This window comes from Crocuta crocuta, unplaced genomic scaffold (genome assembly GCF_008692635.1).
Source record: "Crocuta crocuta isolate KB4526 unplaced genomic scaffold, BGI_CrCroc_1.0 scaffold381, whole genome shotgun sequence".
Taxonomy (NCBI): Eukaryota; Metazoa; Chordata; class Mammalia; order Carnivora; family Hyaenidae; genus Crocuta; species Crocuta crocuta.
Window position 1 is genome coordinate 476,296 of NW_027530628.1, and position 16,677 is coordinate 492,972.

At 38.0% G+C, this 16,677-nt stretch overlaps 1 protein-coding gene across 2 annotated transcripts in view; it reads right to left on the minus strand.

The window, feature by feature from the left end:
* SPIDR (scaffold protein involved in DNA repair) overlaps positions 1-16,677 on the minus strand; it is a 469,654-nt gene that overhangs the window by 439,454 nt on the left and 13,523 nt on the right. For both annotated transcript variants that reach the window (XM_077768515.1, XM_077768516.1), the window contains 3 exons: positions 11,662-11,817; positions 10,917-10,983; positions 7,043-7,228 (listed from right to left, as the gene is read on the minus strand). In XM_077768515.1, the coding sequence (XP_077624641.1) occupies positions 7,043-7,228; positions 10,917-10,983; positions 11,662-11,817 (409 nt within the window). The remainder of the gene's footprint in view (positions 1-7,042; positions 7,229-10,916; positions 10,984-11,661; positions 11,818-16,677) is intronic.

The window sequence follows — 16,677 nt, forward strand, 5'->3', positions numbered from 1 at the left end:
GTCCTCCTTTTTTTTTTTTTTTTTTTTTAATGAGAGAGAGAGAGCAAGAGCAGGGAAGGGGCAGAGAGGGAAACACAGAATCTGAGGCAGGCTCTAGGCTCTGAGCTATCAGCACAGAGCCCGATGCAGGCCTCAGACCCACAAACCATGAGATCATGACCTGAGCTGAAGTCAGATGTCAACCAAGTGAGCCACCCAGGTGCCCCCTCATTCTTTTTAGTAACATAGTATTTCACTGCATGGTTAACTACAGTTTATTTAATCAGTCTTCTACTAACAGACTTATTCAAGGATTTTCACCTAAAACTTTTTCGATATATTTCTCATCAATAAAGAAACAAGTAAATTTACTTTTTAGCTTACTTTATAAGCATTTTTATCTAGGTGGTACTTCTACAAAATTTAATTTGCAAGTTAAATTATTTTCATAAATTAAATAACCAAATTTAATCTGTATTTAAAGAAATAAAAGTAGTTACTAAGGATAAATTAATCTCTGAGAAATATAACATAAACCTTTCCTACAGTACAAAGCCCAAGTATTCCCCTCGTAGCTACTTTAGCAACTCACTAACTAGAGGACTAGGAAGATATCTCGGCCCTATTTCAGAGGTCTGACAGCAACAATCTTATTTCCAGATAGAAGTCATATTAAAATAAAATAACTTATTAGCTTTAATAATTGAAGGGAATTCAAAATAAAAACAACAAAAAAAGGGTGAAAAGAAAAATTTAAGCTAAAGTATGGAATAAAGTAAACAAAAACATCTTTTTTTATCTAACACTGTTGTTCCAAAAAATAAAAGTCCATTAGAGTAATAATTATAAAAGACTAGAGGTCAGACAGTCATAGAGAAGCAGATGCATAATGGCAATTATTTCCCACGTGTAACAACACATTTACTATGGAAGCCAGGCACTGGAATGCATAAGACATTCTCCAGGGTGCTGAAGCATCACAGCAGAAAGCCACAGAAAAGCAGAGGAGGAGCACAAGTGCCCTCAAACTACTATACTTTTGTAGCATTTGTTCAATCATTCCTCATTCATTCCGTAGATCAGTGCTTACTGAGGGGAACTGCACCATTCTAGATGTTCACAATACCAAAACAAGCAAACAAATAAATACGAGTTTCTAATAAGACTTTTCACTGGTCACAATAATTTTATGAAGCAGTCAAGACAACTGTTAGACTAAAATTTGCATTTTATAGATGAAGAAATTGAGTCTTCAAAAAGTTAAGAAGTTTTCTCCAAGTCATATAAAAGACAAATGGACAGGGAAAGATTTTTTTTAAAGAAGAAAATATTTTGACAACTTTAACTCAGGGCTCCTCCCTCTCAATCCCAATTCTGGCCTTAAAGCCCAGACAGTCGAATCCAATAAAGCTGGAAGGAAGTCTGGTTATATTAGTATGTATGTATGTATGTATGTATGTATGTATGTATTTGGAGGGAGAGGGAGAGAAAGAATCCCAGACAGGATCCATGTTCAGCATGGAGCCCATTGTGGGGCTCAATCTCATGACCATGAAATTGCAACCTGAGTTGAAACTAAGAGCCAGACATTTAACTGAGCCACCCAGACACCCTAGGTATACTGTTTTCAAAGTTCACCTGAAAATTCTGGTAAGAAGCCAGGTTTGGTAAGCACCAGAACAGTGTTGAAGCACACAGCATTGAAGTTAGACATCCCGACCATAAATATCAATTGGCATACTTGTTAAATATGTGACTCCGAGCAAGCAATTTGACTTCTCTGAGTCACAATTTCCTTCTGTAAAATGAGGGTATTCGGCTTATAGGATACAATAGATTTAAAAGGAAATAATATTCATGTACCCCAAGTGTCTGGGGTAAAACAAAAAACTGATAAATGGTAAGTAAAGGTAAAATGAGAGAGGGAGGAGGGGAAGGAAAAGGAAGAGAGAAGAGAAAGATAAACAAACTAGCATTTACACACATGATAAGATACACTCCAAGGGATCATTTACTTATAGCCCAACAGTCAACTTGCTTAAGAGAAGTCAACAATTTGTGAACTCATTAAAAAAAATTGTTTTAATGTTTATTTTCTTTGAAAGAGAGAGGGAGCATGAGCAGGAGAGGAGCAAAGAGAGAGGGAAACACAGAATCTGAAGCAGGCTCCAGGCACTGAGCTGTCAGCACAGAGCCAGACTCGGAGCTTGAACCCACCGACCGCAAGATCATGACCTGAGCCAAAGTCAGATGCTTAACAGATTGAGCCACCCAGGCACCCCATATGAACTCATTTTAAAGTCATTAGCTCAAGGAGGAGGAATTAAGATGGTGGAGTAGTGAGACCCTATGCTTGCCTCTTCCCTTGAATACAGATAAATATCAAATCATTCTGAAAACCTAAGAAATTTATCTGAGAACTGACAGAACAAACTGTACATCTAGAGGTGGAAAAATGGCCACATCATGGAAGGTAGGAGCTGCAGCGAGTAGATTTGGAGGAGAAAAGAATTGCGGATGCTGTGAAGGGGAGGGAGCCCTGATAATGGAGAAAGGAGCACAAGAAAAAAGAGAGAGAGAAAGCAGCGCACAGGGGATTGCACAAGAAAAAGTCTTCCCCAAAATCACTAACTGGGAAACGGAGAAGGGCTGAATTTTACAAGTTTGTATAAGCAGCAGAACTCACAGTCTGAAGTTTTAGAAGGCCCCACCACTGCAGGGAGAGGTCATGCCTGGTGGGACTAGCAGTGCTCCTGTGGGGAAGGACGCAGACATTGCAGAGCAGGAAGTGTGGTCTGAGGATCTCTGGGTCTCATGGAGAGAAACAGTTCCTCTTCTTGGGGTGCAACTAGGAATGGTGGCACAGCCTCTCAAGGGATAAAAGATCTATCAGGGGCCAACATGCATAGGAACAGAGACATCTGCTGAGGGCAGCAGACCTTGGTTGCCAGCTTTTTTGCAGCGCTTTACCATAAACTCCAAACCACTGCGCGGTTGTGTGACTGCTTTTCTGGGACAAACCTGCACCAACCACAGTGTGGCAAGACCCTCCCCCAGAGGATCAGTGCAGGTCCATGCCATGCAGATTCATAAAATCTGGAGATTTAAAAGCCAGCTGCATGCCTGAGATAAAACACAGGAGGTACTATGCCGCATGGCAGGCACAGACAGATGTTTGGACACAAACAGGGTGAAATCAGATGCCAGGGACACAAGAGAAGTGAGGGCTTCCTGAAGAGTGGCGGGCACAAACTTTCTGCTCTAAGGACAAAAGGACACCATTTCCTCTGTCCATCAGCACTAACCAACTTCAGTGAGCAAAGCAGCAGCACCACTAAGTAATGGCCAGAGCCGCTTATACCAAGCCCCAGCCCTCTGCACCCTGCAGGGGCATCTCCACTAGGGCAAATCTGCCTAAGAATCAGCCCAGCAGGCTGCTCTCCCCAGAAGACCAGCACAAACCCATCGCACACAGAGTACTGCAAAGCTTAAGCTCTAGGGGAAATAGGTTCTAGCTTCATTTAACAAGCAGACCAAAATACACCTAGTTAAAACTTGTCATACAGTGGACAAGGTCCAAAAACCCCCCACGGCAGGCAAAAAGAAACTATGCAGAAGACTGACCTGAGGGAAGGTGCAGCCAAAACACAACAGCAAAGTACACACCCAAACACTTCCTGAAGCACCAGGCCCAAGACAGTATAGGACTTCTTCTTAATATAGCCATTACTCTCAGGAGTAGAAATAGAACAGGATTTCCTAACCATCATAAAAAAACAGTAACCTAGACAAAATGAAAAGATGGAAGAATTCACCCCAAAGGAAAGAACATGAAGAAGTACTGGTAAGGGATTTAATCAAAATTTATATTAGAATTTAAAGCAACAATCATACGGATACTAGCTAGGCTTGAGTAAAGCATAGAAGATACTAGATCATCCCTTACTGCAGAGATAAAAGAACTAAAAACTAGTCAGGCTGAAATAAAAAATGCTAGGGGCACCTGTGTGACTCCTCTGGTTAACCATACAATTCTTTTTTTTTTTTTTTTTTAATGTTTTATTTCAGAGAGAGAGACAGCGTGAGCAGGGGAGGGTCAGAGAGAGAGGGAAACACAGAATCTGAAACAGGCTCCAGGTTCTGAGCTAGCTGTCAGCAGAGCCCGATGCGGGGTTCGAATCCACGAACCGTGAGGTCATGACCTGAGCCGATGTCGGAGGCTTAACCAACTGAGCCACCCAGGTGCCCCTAACCATCCAATTCTTGACTTTAGCTCAGCTGAGTCATGATCTCACAGTTGGTGGGTTCAAGCCCCACGTCGGGCTCTGCACTGACAGTGTGAAGCCTGCCTGAGATTCTCTCTTCCTCTTTTTCTGCCTCCCCTCCTTTTACTGTCTCTAAATAAACTTCAAAAAATTTATTAAGAAAAAAATGCTAGAACTGAGATACAAAACCAACTGGATGCAATGACAATGAGGATGGGTGAAGCAGAAGAACGATCAGTAGTATACAAGATAATATCATGGGAAATAATGAAGCTGAAAAGAAGAGGGAAAGAAAAGTATTGGATCATGAATGTATTCAGGGAAATCAATGACTCCATTAAGAAAGATAACATTTGTATCATAAGAATTCCAGAAGAAGAGAGAGAAAAAGCAGCAGGCGGTTTGGAAAATTATAGCTGAAAAGTTCTTAATCTGAGGAAGGACACAGACATCCAAATCCAAGGCACAGAGAACTCCCATTAAATTTAACAAAAGCCAGCCCACAACAAGACATACCATAGTCAAAGTCACAAAATACACAGATAAGTAAAGAATCATGAAGGCAGCAAGGGAAAAAAGTACTTAACCTACAAGGGAAGACAAAACAGGTTCACAGCAGATCAAAGTATATCACGTATGGGAAAAATATGCAGCCAAGAATTCTTCACCCAGAAGGTTGTCATTGAGAAAAGGAGGAGAGACAAAGAATTTCCCAAACAAAAACTAAAGGAGTTCATGACCACTAAACCAACCCCGCAAGAAATTTTAAGGGGACTCTTTGAGTGAGAAAGACAGACCAAAACCAACATATACTAGAAAGGACCAACTTTCTGGGTAACACAATGGCACTAAATTCATATCTATCAATAATCACTCTGTATGTAAACAGACTAAATGCTCCAATCAAAAGACATAGGTATCAGCATATATTTAAAAAAAAAAGACCCATCTACATGCTGCCTACAAGAGACTCATTTTAGACCTAAAGACAACTGCAGATTGAAAGTGAGGGGATAGAGAAGCATCTATTATGTTAATGGACATCAAAAGAAGGCTGGAGTAGCCATACTAATATCAGACAAACTAGATTTTAAACCAAAGACTGTATCAAGAAAGGAAGGACACTATATCAGTTAAGAGGTCTATCCACCAAGAAGATCAAACAATTGTAAATATTTATCCCCCCCCCTCCCAACTTGGGAGCATCCAAATATATAAATCAATTAATAACAAATATAATCAGTTCAAAATCCCTTTCTAGTCTTAAATAGTTTTGAAAACTACTATCTCTTTTAATAAAGAAGGACACAGTTTTTATTTCTTTTAATAGCAGCTTTAATGAGATGTAATTCACATACCATACTATACACCTATAGAAAACATAGTTTTTAATAATGAAATTATGTTCTGAGATGTGTAAAGACAGACCAAAAGTTACATTACAATGAATATCATTTATATGATTGAATTAACAATATAAAGCCCTGCGAGCTTATGTATAACCCTAAAATACCACTCATCTGTTTATTACTAGAATGTCAATTGGTAGTTATCAAGATGGCATACAAAGTGGCCAAAGGAATATCATCACCTTCCACAGAGTTTGTCTGCATAAACTTAACCTTAACCAAGTAACTAACCCACATGAACTTTAAAATAAGAGTTAAAAGTCAAAGCTTATTTTGAAAGCATTAAGATTTTTTTTTTTTTTTACTATTTATTTTTGAGAGAGAGAGAATGAGCAGGGAAGGGGCAGAGAGAGAGGGAGACAGAATCTGAAGCAGCTCCAGGCCATGAGCTGTAAACATAGAGACTGATGCAAGGCTCGAACCTACGAACCATGAGATCATAACCTCAGCAGAAGTCGGACGCTTAACCAACTGAGCCACCCTGGAGCCCCTAAAAGCACTAAGACTTTTAAATACTCTACATAAGCTATATATTTTAAAAATTATAAAAAGAACATGATTTTCCTAAGTCTATGGTTCTCAACTCAGGATGATTTTGTTCTCCTGGGGATATCTTAAAACATCTGGAGACACTCATAGCTGTCACAAGTGGGAATGGGGGAGCTACTGTCACCTAGTGAAAAAAGGCTAGAGATGCTGCTAAATACCCTACACTGCACAGGAAAGTCCCTCTCCCCACAACAAAGAATTTTTTGGCCCCAAATGGCATTAGTGTCAAGGCTGGGAAACCCTTCTTCAAACTGGCAAAAACACACTACAATATGGGGCGCCCTGGGTGGCTCGGTTGGTTGAACATCTGATTCTTAATTTCGGATCAGGTCATGATCCCAGGGTTGTGGAATCAAGCTCCTATTGGGGAGCTTAAGATTTTCTCCCTCCCTCTACCTCTCTCCCCCATTCATGCTCTCTCTCAAATAAATAAAAAAACCACACAATATAAAATGCCATCAGAACAGAAGCTTGTTTTACACTTCTACCACACATTGGCTATCATAGTATTTACCCAAATCAGGTCAGCAAGGAGGCAATATGGGTGCAGCATCATGCAGCAGTCGAAAGAACTGGCTTTGCTGTCAGAGACCCTAAGTGGAATCCCAATCAATTCTACATGTTCAAGCTTAAATTGTTAGCTGTAAAAATAATACTTGTAATACTTATCTCTTAGAGTTGTTGTGAAAAATATTAAATGAGAAAATGTTTCTAAAGGCCTGAGCATAGAGGCAAAGACTATTTATTAGTCATCACTAAGTGTTATAAAAGGAATGACATTTTCCCCAATACTGAACCCAATATGTAACAGAAAAGAAGTGAAGAAAAATCTCAATTTACCTTCACTGGGCCCATCTTCTGTACATAAAATATTCTTGTTCCTATTATAAAACCTGTCTATTCTAGAACCGCGTCCATTATCTCCTTGTGATTTAAAAAGTGTTTTATCCTCATCTGACACATCACTTCCACTGGAACTCCATGTTATATCTGTAAGCCCACTGGTACTCTTAGATATGGTAGTTTCTGTTAAAGAAAAAAGAAATATATAAACCAACTAACTGATATTTATCAGATAAGATTTTATCCATGTTACTTTGCCGAAGTCACAAATAATAAAATTCTAACGATAAGCAATGTCTTATGCCAAATATTCCTGCCTAAAGTTCTATGTGCAACACAAAATTCTTTGAATTAAAACCAAATTATAAGAAGAAAAAGAAGTAGAACAAATTGAGGTAAGTTATCAAAGACAAGGAAAATGACTGGAGCACAAAGGAAAAGCTAAAAAATTAACCTTGAAATAATTATAGAAGTATAACTTCCTAGAATATTTGATGAAGCCAAAAGAAAAAACAAAAAACAAACCACAAATCCAATACTTAATGTACAACAGGGATGTTTCTCTGTGCCCCCTTTGCCATATTAGGAGCCCTGATAGCAGTCCTGTGCTTAAAAACACTTAACAGCAAACTCTTTTATTTAACTAAATGTGTTATTTTGAGGTAATAGTAGATTCACATACAGGTATAAGAAGCAATAAAGAGAGCCCCTGTTTGCTTTACCCAGTTCCTCCAACAGCAACATTTTGCAAAACGGTAGTATAACATCACAACTAGAATGTTGATTCTGATATACTCAAGACATAGAACAATTCCATCACCATGAGGACATCTTGTATTACCTTTTTTTAAAATTTATCTATTATTATTTTTTCAGTTAGGCTTCACATCTAGTGCGAAGCCCAATGACCTGAGTCATGAGTCAAGACCTGAGCTGAGATTAAGAGTCGTATGCTTAAGCAACTAAACCTCACAGGTGCCCCTTGTTAAAGCCACATCATAGTTACCCTCTCCACCCCAATTCTGAACCTCTGCAAATGAATCAGTTTTGTCCTTTTGTAATTTTGTCATTTCAAGAATCCTATACAAATGGAATCATACTATGTGACCCTTCAGGATTGGCTTTTTTTATTTGGCACAATTCCCTGGACATTTATCTGAATTGTTCTATGTAGCAACCCTTTTTTTCTATTACTAAGTAGTATTCCATGATTTGGATGCACCAGAGTTTGTTTATCCATTCACTCACTAAAAGGGCATCTGCGTTGTTTCTAGTTTGGAGCTATCATGAATAAAGCTGCTATGAATACTGCACATGGGGTTTTATGTGAATGTAATTTTCATTCTCTAAGATAAATGTCAAAAGGCAATTGCTGGACTGTATGGTAATTACATATTTAGTCTTATAAGAATCTGCCAAACTATCTTCCAGAGTGGCTGTATATTTCGCAGTCTCATCAGCAATGTATCAGTTTCTCCATACCACTGACAGCATTTGATGCTGTCACCACTTTTTATTTTAGTCATTCTGATAGACAGAAAACCTAGAAGGAACAGGACTACTCCATCTTGGTGTAATAGGAAGTCCACAGAAAAGTTTTCTGACAGTGATCAGAAAAGGAATATATACTTAATAAAAATCAATTTTTCAACTTTTATTTATAATTGAGTTACAATGCTAAAACTTAAAAAAAAAAAAAAGTACCTTAGACCTATTTCAAAGGGATTCAGAGATTAGATATTATAAGTTTTTCAGAAGAGGGAACAGGCTCAGAAGTTAAATGGCTTCATTGGATACATATTTACATAACAATTGTGATACAATAAACCTTGAGGAAACAGAAAAATAAAAAAACTCCTCCCTCAAGAAATGCATGGTCTGAAAGGCACAGAAAAGTGTGAATGCTCCAGTTTGTGTTGATCAGGAAAGGAGATTCACTGACAAATGTCTGAAAAATACAGTACTTACAAAGGTACAAAACCAGAAAATAATTATAAACATTTATTGAACACTTACTTTGTGCCATGAACACCCAGAATTACTAAAGTCTACCTTCACAACATAAAATTAAAAATAAACTAAACTTCATCCATATAGATTTAAATAGCTAATAAAAACTAAACTGTGTAAAAATTGCAAAAGACATTATCAATCCCTTATATTATTATGCATCAGGAAGAGTAAACTGAAAAGGAAGGAGTGGAATGCTATAGACAGAATGCTTGTATCTCTTAAAATTTACACCGTTGAAAATCCCCAATATCCGAGATTAAGAAGTGGGGACTTTGGGGGTGATTAGGTAATGAGGGTGAAGCTCTCTAGAATGGAATTAGTGCTCTATAAGAGAAGCCCCCAGAGAGACTGCTGACCCTTCCTCCATGTGAGTCCACAACAAGATGATACTGTCATGAACCTGAAAGTGAGTCTTCACCAGACATTGAATATACTGGACATCCAACCTCCAGAACTGTGTGAAATAAATTTCTGCTGTTTATAAGCCACCTACTATGTGGTATTATTGTTATAGCAGCCTGAATGGACTAAGACCGGAAGTAAAGTTCCTGCTATGTTCAGATTATATAATGAATTTATGGAATTCATAAACTCATGAATTATAGGTAATTTATATACTTTATATAGATAAAATCACTACCGGGGATTTATTAGTAACTCATTTTATTTGCTGAAAAAGGGTATCCTTGAAATCAAGGCCCATTCCAATGAAATTCTAGGAAGGACATCAGCTAGACTATAAGAATAGTTACAACAGGTAAGCATTTCAGGTACCCATTGCATGCAGGCATGCAGGCTAGCATTGTGCTAGCACACAGTGTTAAGGGATGAACTGTGTTTCTCCTAAGGTCATTCATATGTTTAAGTTCTAACATCCTAGCATCCCAGAATGTGATTATTTAAAGACAGGGTCTTTACAGAGGTATCAAATTATTCCAATATGACAACTGCCCTCACAGTCAGGATACACTCAGGACACCAAGGGGCCAAAGGAGATCCCTGAGGTCTGAAGCCGTGATCCTCCCTGTCCACCCACAGTGTAACTGAGTGTGGCAGCAGAGGCAGCAGCCTCTCTGATGTCCATCCCCTTTTTGTCCTTACTAAAAAAAAAAAAAAAAATTTATTTGAGAAGCAACATACATTTTTAAAAATCTTTAATTTCAGTGAAGTCCCTTTAGTAGAGGTGACCCTATATAACAGGTTCTGGCCAAAGATAGAGGTCCTGGGGAGGGAATTCCTTTACAGAAGGAAAGTATACCTGGAGAAAATGCTCAGAGCCCACACTCCTCCCGAGAACTGGTCCCAGAGAATTTAGCTTCCACCTCATGACAGCAAGAACAAACTCCACTCTAAGACTGCCGGACTCAGAACAAGTCTGATGGCCTGAACTTTTGTTGCAGGAGATGAATTCAACTCCATTTCTTCAAACATGCTAACATTTCAACTATCTGTAACTGAAAGCTTTCCCTAATCAATTCACCAAGTAAGAATTTCACTGCCTGAAATAGTACAGTCCTTATATCATAGGTCATAACTGTATTTCCTAAATCAGAATTTTTAAAATCCTGGAGCTGTGAGCGTAAGCTAACCTACCAGGCTCAGTTCATAAGAGTAAACCCAAAAAGGATACATAAAAAATTTTAATAGTTACTTATAGGAGGCAAGAAAAAATGGCATGGATGGTAACAAAGATTAGAGTGATTTCTCAAAAATATCTTTTTTACATTTTGATGTTTAAACCATAAATATATAGTCTATTCAAACTATGTTAAATAACTTTTTTAAAGAAAGTAAATAAATCAAAGAAAGACATATTAGCCTTATACCTTTTCTGTCACTAAATCAACAAAAATATTACCTTCCTTGGGTCTCAGGGATGATTCAAGGTGCTTCTCTGTAACAATCTTCTTTTCAGCTGTTAACAACTGCAGGAAGATGATGATGATGATAATGATGATGATGTAGTAATTTATGACAAAGGCTAAAACCAAACTATTTTGTAATACTTCAAACCTTAAACTATACCCTCCTTAAAATATCCTTCTGTTTTCTTTTATCTACATTTAACAGTAAGTATTCCCAAAGCACATACTCCTCATATATACGTGTGTGTGTGTGTGTGTGTGTGTGTGTGTGTGTGTGTGTGTAGGTATTTTTATATTTTGCCAGAATCTAAACAGAGAACTAACCATTAAGAGTTTATAATAGTATTTATTCCGTTCTGTACATAGTTATACTATCAGTATATTGAAATCAGCACATATACAAAAATTAACCAGAATATCTTATTGCCAAAAGATTCTAAGGACACAAAAGCATCTCATAAATATACTTCTTGTGAAGAGCAGGATGCTCAAAGATTTCACATTCTGAGAAACTTCTCAGTATGTATCCTTCATTTACAAGAGTACAAAGGTTGCGCCTAGCATAAAGAGGTGATAAAAAGGAATTCAAAGTTGATAACACAAAAATGTAAACATTACTGTATCCTGCAATAAGGAAAGGAATCCCAAAGAATATAAATACAGTGACTTGAACACTCAGGAATCTAACATTTATCCCAAATTTGGCATTCAAGGAAAACAATTTTAAAACTACTTTACCAGAGTCCCGGAAGTATCCTGAAATCCTTCTCCACACCTGAGCCATGCTTCAGAGAGGGAAGCAGTTGTCCCCACTGTCCTGAGACCTGCTCTTCTGAACTCCAGTGGACTCCCTCCTGGAAAGGATGGATATTCTATATCCCAGTTTCTTTTTCTCTGTGGAGATTGTTTTTAAAGAAAAACAAACAAAAAAATGAAATCACCTCCATAAATATACATTAAATTAACAATTAACAATGTGGAAACCAGGAATGGCAACGGTGAAGCCATAGCCTTTAAATGTCTCTGAATAACCATGTAAAAAAGAATAACAAGAAAGTAAAACCAAAAGCACATAAACATGTACAACTAGAGAATAAATCCCAAAATACAAATGGGTAAGGACGAATATTCAACCCTGCAAAGTCCTGTATATGATCCTATCTGAGAGCAAAGCTCTTCTGAGAAGTGAAGAAGCAAAGGAGAATTTCAGCAGAGTCATGTGGTGTTCACAAGGAAGTGGAGCAGGTGATCTGAGAATGAAATGGTCCCTAAAATAGGGTGGGGGCAAGAGCTCCATTCAAGAAGATCCAAAGGAGTGGGGCAGTCTTGGACACTCAGTATTGCAGTACTGGTCAGCCAGAACTATGTTCCTGGACAGGGCCCCATACTGTGCAGAAACTGTTGGCAGCGGAGTCTGCTCAGCAGCACCGGGATGGTACAAAGAAAGAAATGGTCAAGGTGGAGTGAAGGGAGAACAGAGCCAGGTATATCTAAATGAAAAATTAACAAGTGGCCATAACTTACAAACTACAAGAAAACAACAGAAATAACAAAAGCTATTTTGAATCCTGCCTTCTAAAAATTCACAAAAACTGTAACATAAAAATAAACATTAGAAAGAGATCAGGGTCAAATCCCATACAAAATTATCATTAGAAAAAACAGAAAGGAGCAGAATTACCATCCCAACACACAAAGAAACACAAAGAAACACCAAAGACTTATTCATAGAACAGAAAAAGTGTGACCTACTATTTCAAAATAGGACAGAACATTCAGATTATAAAAACTCAGAAATGAAATAACAAAACCTAAGAGGTAGAATAAAGTTTAAAAATCAACTCAGGGAAAAACTCCAAATGTCCACTGACTGATGAATGGATAAGGAAGATTGTGTGTATACACACAATGGAATACTATTCAGAGCCATAAAAAAAAGAATGAAATCTTGCCATTTGCAAAAACATGGATGGAACTTCAGTGTATTATGCTAAGCGAAATAAGTCTCTCAGAGAAAGACAAATACCGTATGATTTCAGTCATATGTAGAAATTAAGAAACAAAACAGATGATCACAGCAGGAAGAGGGGAGAGATACAAACCATAAAACAGACTCTATTTGGGGAGTCAGACTTGCGGCTGTCTGGTGTTGTGTTTCTTACTGTGGCTGAGAGAACCACTTCGGCAAAAACCTTCAAGAAACTTTGAAAAGGAAAACGAGGTTTATTACTCACCTGTCGTGGAGGAATCTGAGCACTGCCCGAGGTCACAGGGCTACCTCAAGAAACAAGCCAAAGTACACATGGTGGAGAATCCCAAATACCACTACAAATAGGAAAATAAAATAACCAAGGTCTCAACCAGAGAGACCAAAAGATACAATTCAAAGAATTCTTTCTGCCCTGGACAGTCAAAGAGCCATCTTTGGTACAGCACCACTCATAGGTGCACAGTGCATAACAAGCTTTTAAAACTAACAACAGATATAAAGCTAACCAAAATGAGGAAATAAAAGAGCTCTCCTCCAAAGAAATTCCAGGAAGAATTGACAGCTAAAGAACTGCTCAAAACAGATATAAGCAACATAACTAAACAAGAATTTAGAACAACAGTCATAAAATTAATTGCTAGACTTGCAAAAGGCATGGAAGATATCAGAGAAACTATTGCTACAAAGACTATCAAGCTTAAAAATAGTTGTGATGGATTAAAAAAATGCTATAAATGAGATGCAAAATAAAATGAAGGCGTACAATGCATGGATTGAAGAGGTAGAAAGGAGAGTAAGTGATTTAGAAGACACTATTATACAAACAGAGGAAGCTGAAAAAAAGAGAGAGAAACTGATCCAGGAACACGAAAGGAGAGTTCGAGAGCTCAGCGATACGATCAAACGGAATAATATCCGTATCATAGGAATTACAGAAGAGGAAGAGAGAGGGAAAGGCGCTGAAGGAGTCCTTGAACAAATTATAGCAGAAAACTTACCCAACCTGGGGAAGGAAATAGATGTTGAAATTAAAGAAGCACAGAGAATTCCGGTCAGACGTAACTTGAATTGATCTTCTGCACGACATATCATAGTGAAACTGGCAAAATATAAGGACAAAGAGAATTCTGAGAGCAGCTAGGGAGAAAAGGGCCCTAACATACAAAGGGAAACCTATCAGAGTGGTGACAGACCTATCTACCAAAACTTGGCAGGCCAGAAAGGAATGGCAGATTTCAATGTGATGAACAGAAAAAATATGCAGCCAAGAATCCTCTATCCAGCAAGCCTGTCATTCAGAATAGAAGGAGGGATAAAAGTCTTTCCAAATAAATAAAAATTGAGGGGCGCCTGGGTGGCTTAGTTGGTTAAGCATCCGACTTTCGCTTAGGTCATGATCTTGCGGTTCGTGGGTTCGAGCCCTGCGTCAGGCTCTGTGCAGCTCAGAGCCTGGAGCCGGTTTCAGTCTGTGACTCCCTCTCTCTCTGACCCTCCCCAGCTCACGCTGTCTCTCTCTCTCTCTCTCTCCTAGAAATAAAATAAAAACATTAAAAAAAAAAACAAATAAATACAAATTTAAAGAATTTGTCACCACTAAACCACCACTACAAGAAATCCTGAGGGGGACTCTCTGAGGGAAATGTTGCAAGGAAAGCAAGATACCAGAGACACCACCACAAGCATAAGTCCCACAAAAACATGATGACTCTAAACGCATATTTTTCAATAATAACAATGAATGTAAACGGACTAAATACCCCAATCAAAACACATAGGGTAGAAGAATGGATTAAAAAAGAAACAAAATCCATCTACTTACTGTCTACAAGAAACTCATCTTAGACTGGAGAACACCTTTAGATTAAAAGTAAGGGGAGAGAGAAATATCTATCATGCTACTTGAAGTCAAAAAAAGCTGGAGTAGCTATACTTATATCAGACAAACTGGACTTTAAAGTAAAGACAATCACAGGGGATGAAAGGGCATTATATAATTATTATAGGGTCTATCCATCAAAAGAGCTAACAATTATAAATGTCTACACACCAAATATGGGAGCACCTAAATACATAAAACAATTAATTACAAACAGAAACCGTCTTATCGATAAGAACGTGCTAACAGCAGGGGACTTTAATGCTCCACTTACAGCAATGGATAGATCAACTAGACAGAATAGCGATAAAGACACACAGATTTAAATGACACATTGGAACAGACGGATTTGACAGACATATTTAGAACTCTACATCCTGAGACCATGGAATTCACATTATTCTCAAGTGTGCATGGCATATTCTCCAAGATAGATCACATACTGGGTCATAAAGCAGACCTCAATAAATACAAAACAATTGAGATCATACCATGCACACTTTCAGATCTCAATGCTATAAAACTCGAAATCAATCACAGGAAGAAGTCTGGAAAACCCCCAAAAAGGAGGCTAAAGAACACCCTACTAAAGAATGAATGGGCCAATCAGGCAATTAGAGAAGAAATTAAAAATATATGGAAACAAATGAAAATGAAAATACAACAATACAAACTCTACGGGATGCAGCGAAGGCAGTCCTAAGAGGAATGTACAATGCTCTCCAGGCCTATTTCAAGAAATTAGGAAAAACTCAAGTGCAAAATCTAACAGCGCACCTAAAGCAACTAGAGGGAGAGCAACAAGAGCATCCCAAACCCAGCAGAAGAAGAGAAATAATAAAAATCAGGGCAGAAATAAACAGAATAGAAATCAAAGAAACAGTTGAACAGATCAATGAAACCAAGAGTTGGTTTTTTGAATAAATAAACAAAATTGACAAACCTCTAGCCAGGCTTCTCAAAAAGAAAAGAGAGAGCACCCAAATAGACAAAATCATGAAAGAAAATAGACGTATTACAACCAACTCCTCAGAAATACAAGCAATTATCAGGGAATACTGTGAAAAATTATATGCCAACAAATTGGACAACTTGGAAGAAATGGACAAATTCCTAAACACTCACATACTACCAAAATTCACATGGGAAGAGATAGAAAACCTGAACAGACCCATAACTAGTAAGGAAATCGAATCAGTTATCAAAAATCTCCCAACAAATAAGAGCCCTGGGCCAGATGGCTTCCCTGGGGAATTCTACCAGACATTTAAAACAGAATTAATACCCATTCTTCTCAAGCTATTCCAAAAAACAGAAATCGAAGGAAAACTTCCAGACTCATTTTATGAAGACAGCATCACTCTGATTCCCAAGCCAGACAGAGATCCAGCAAAAAAAAGAGAACTACAGGCCAATATCCTTGATGAATACGGATGCAAAAATCCTCAACAAGATCCTTGCAAATCGAATCCAACAGCACATAAAAAGAATTATCCACCAAGATCAAGTGGGATTCATTCCTGCGTTACGGGGCTGGTTTAATATTCACAAATCAATGTGATCCATCATATCAACAAAAGAAAAGATAAAAACCATATGAGCCTGTCAATACATGCAGAAAATGCATTTGACAAAATACAGCATCCCTTAATAAAGACTCTCGAGAAAGTCGGGATAGAAGGAACTTACTTAAACATATAAAAGTCATCTATGAGAAGCCCTCAGCTAACATCATCCTCAAAGGGGAAAAACTGAGAGCTTTCCCCCTGAGATCAGGAACACGACAGGGATGTCCACACTCACCACTGTTGTTTAACATAGTGCTGGAAGTCCTAGCATCAGCCATCAGACAATGAAAGGAAATCAAAGGCATCAGAATTGGCAAAGA